The 2,611-nt window shown below is 65.4% G+C and overlaps 1 protein-coding gene across 1 annotated transcript; it reads right to left on the reverse strand.

The window, feature by feature from the left end:
- Window positions 1-1,141: 1,141 nt before the first annotated feature.
- On the reverse strand, window positions 1,142-2,234 carry LOC116548272 (double homeobox protein 4-like protein 4). Its single transcript, XM_032273815.1, has one exon. The coding sequence runs from the start codon at window positions 2,183-2,185 to the stop codon at window positions 1,142-1,144; it is 1,044 nt and encodes a 347-aa protein (XP_032129706.1). The 5' UTR covers window positions 2,186-2,234.
- Between the last annotated feature and the right edge of the window lie 377 nt (window positions 2,235-2,611).

Consider the following 2,611-nt stretch of genomic DNA (forward strand, 5'->3'; position numbering starts at 1 on the left):
ACAGCTCCTGTGTGCTGGGCTCTTTGTTTTGTAAGCATAGCCCAGTCGGGAGAGCAGAGGGACCTCACCTAGGTGCTGGGCCCAGAGACAGCTCACAGCCTCTCCTGTGGGCAAAGAGCAGGTATAACGAGACACTGGGTTTGAGTAGTTGAGCTCCCACAGCTACGTCACAGTGGTCTCCGTGGGCGGGGTTCATGCAGGAGACTCACGACACGATGACTGTGGACTCAACGACATGTCACAATGCTTTCTGAGAAGAGGGTCACGACAGGAAAGGAATGTAACTTGGTACTGGGCCCAGCGATATGTGATTGACTCCCATGTGAGCAGATATGGGGCAAGAGAAGAGAATCACAGCACCGGAGTTAGGAGCACAGACCCAAAGCGTGTCCCAAAGCCCCAAGTAGAAAGTGCCAAGGCAGGAGGACAGCGTCACACGACCTAGGTGCTGGGCCCCAGCCTACCCCCCACCCTGCGTCCCTGCCTCACTCCCTTCCTCCCCCTCTCCCTTCCGTCCTTTTCTCCCTTCATTCCTCCCTCCCCCTCTGTCTGGGATCCTCTCCCCATCTCTAGCCGCATTCCCTCCCGCCTGGAGAAAGCTGCCCTTCCGTTTGCCCGCGGGGTAGGAGGGTTGTGGGGGCGTGGCCTCGCGTCTGCTCCGCCTTGAGCTGCCAGGCGCTGCTGGGTGGGTGCCCGCGGGGAGGCCGGCGGGGCACCGGTGTGCGGTGTGCGGTGTGCGGTGTGCGGTGTGCGAGTGATCAAGTGATCGGTGGGCGGAGCGGGGAGGCAGAAGGGGCGTGCCGCGGAACGGAGAGCGGGCCTGCCTGGGGCCCCGGCCCGGCGTTTCGGGGGCGAAACGCGCCCTCTGCCCACCCTCCTGAAGGACGCGGAGTGGCGGCGGCGTGGGGGCAGGGCTGCGCGCAGGGATGAGAGCTCTGCCTGGGCCGGTCCCCCGAAGCGCAGCGGGCTGCCTGCAGACCCGCGCACGGGCAGTAGACGGCTCGGGACAGAATGACAGCACAGCCCTGCCCTGCCCTGGGTGCGGGAGGGCAAGACATGCTGCTGGAAGCCGAGCGAGCGGGAGAGAGGCCACCGCCCTGCCCCCACCCCTCCCCAACCCGCGCGCGCGCGCGCGCACCTTTTAAAGCTCCTCCAGCAGAGCCCGGTATTCCTCCTGGATCATTGGTGGTTCCAGCCAAGCCAGCTCTTCCACCTCCTTCAGCTCCCCAGGTGGCTCCGTCTCTAGGAAAGGTCGTGTCTGTTGCTGCAACTCCGGGGTCGACAGGAGCTCATCCAGCAGGCTGGAGGTGAGCGCAGACGAGCGCTCCTCCTGCTCCTGGAGCGCTTGGGAAAGCGCCTGCAGGGCGTGCATCTGCCCCTGCCAGGCGGAGGCCTCCGGAGGTGCGGGCTTCGGCGGCGGAGGTGGCCCGGCTTGGGGTTCCCCTGTCGCCCAGGCCACCTGGGGCCCCTGGCCCCAGCCCCACCAAGGACCCTGGTGGGCCCTGTGTGGCACGAGCGCACCTTGCCCCTGCGAGTCGGCTGGAGCGGGCCCAAGCTGTCCCACGGAGCACGTCCCCGGCAGGCCGGCGTGCTGCCCGTCCCGCTCCTCCTGGCACGCGCTCGGGTGCGGAGGCCTCCGAAGGCTCTGAGGGTGGGGGAGCGCCACTTCCGGAGGAGCCGGGGCGGCGAACCCGAAAGCCCCGAGTGCCGGGGAAGGTTGCCAGGTTCCTTCTGTCTGTGCCGCCTGTGCTTGCAGGAGCAGGGGCACGGCTCTTACTGCCTGGCTCGCGACCGGGCCCTGTGGAAGAGCCCCAGGCCCGCAGGGCACGTGGGGTGCGGGAAGCGCCGCCCCCCACGCCCCGGTGTGGGTGGAGGCGACCCAGGAGGGAGGAGAGCGGCACCTGCCAGGGGCCGCGTTGCCCAGGCCGCCTGCGTGCGCGGGTCCCCCGCCAGCCGGGCCTGGATGCCTGGCCCTTCGGTTCTGAAACCAAATCTGAACCCTGGACTCCGGGAGGCCCGTCTCTCTGGCCAGCTCCTCCCTGGTGGCGAAGTCCGGAAAGCGCTCTTGCTCGAAGGCTCGGCGCAGCACGGCGCTTTGGCTCGGAGTCCAAACGAGCCTCTTTCGCCGTCCTCGCCCTCGGGCTACGGCGGGGAGAGGGCTGCCGGGAGCCGTGGGGAGAGCCATCGCGGGGAGACCGGGCCCGAGTGTCACGGACAGTCACAGGCACACAGAGGCCGGCGGGCTCCCGTGCGCCTCAGCCAACCTCTTCACTGCACCTGCACCTGCACCTGCACCTGCACCGCGCATTCTGCATTCTGCCCCAGAATGTAATATCAGATCAAATATCAAAGTCTAGACCAAGACAAATGTATGCGAAATTGCAGAGTCTTTATTGCCGGCAGCCACAGAGCACTCACGTCTTTCCAAACTGAGTCCCCGAGCTCAGGAAAAGCACGGTTTTTAAGCTGAAAAGCGACATGCTGGTTTTAGGACCAAGAGGGTGAGGGGATGCAGGGCAAGCAACTTTACAGAAGCTTATTCCGGCAGTTACTGATAAGGAAACGGAAGAATTTTACCTAGTGGGCATTGTTCAGAGCAAGCTAGCTGTTT

This window comes from Sapajus apella, unplaced genomic scaffold, assembly GCF_009761245.1.
Source record: "Sapajus apella isolate SASKATOON/1434 unplaced genomic scaffold, GSC_monkey_1.0 scaffold9013, whole genome shotgun sequence".
Lineage (NCBI taxonomy): Eukaryota > Metazoa > Chordata > Mammalia > Primates > Cebidae > Sapajus > Sapajus apella.

Excerpts from the sequence above, each read along its gene's own strand:
- LOC116548272 (XM_032273815.1), bottom strand. The coding sequence starts at position 2,185 with ATGGCTCTCCCCACGGCTCCCGGCAGCCCTCTCCCCGCCGTAGCCCGA.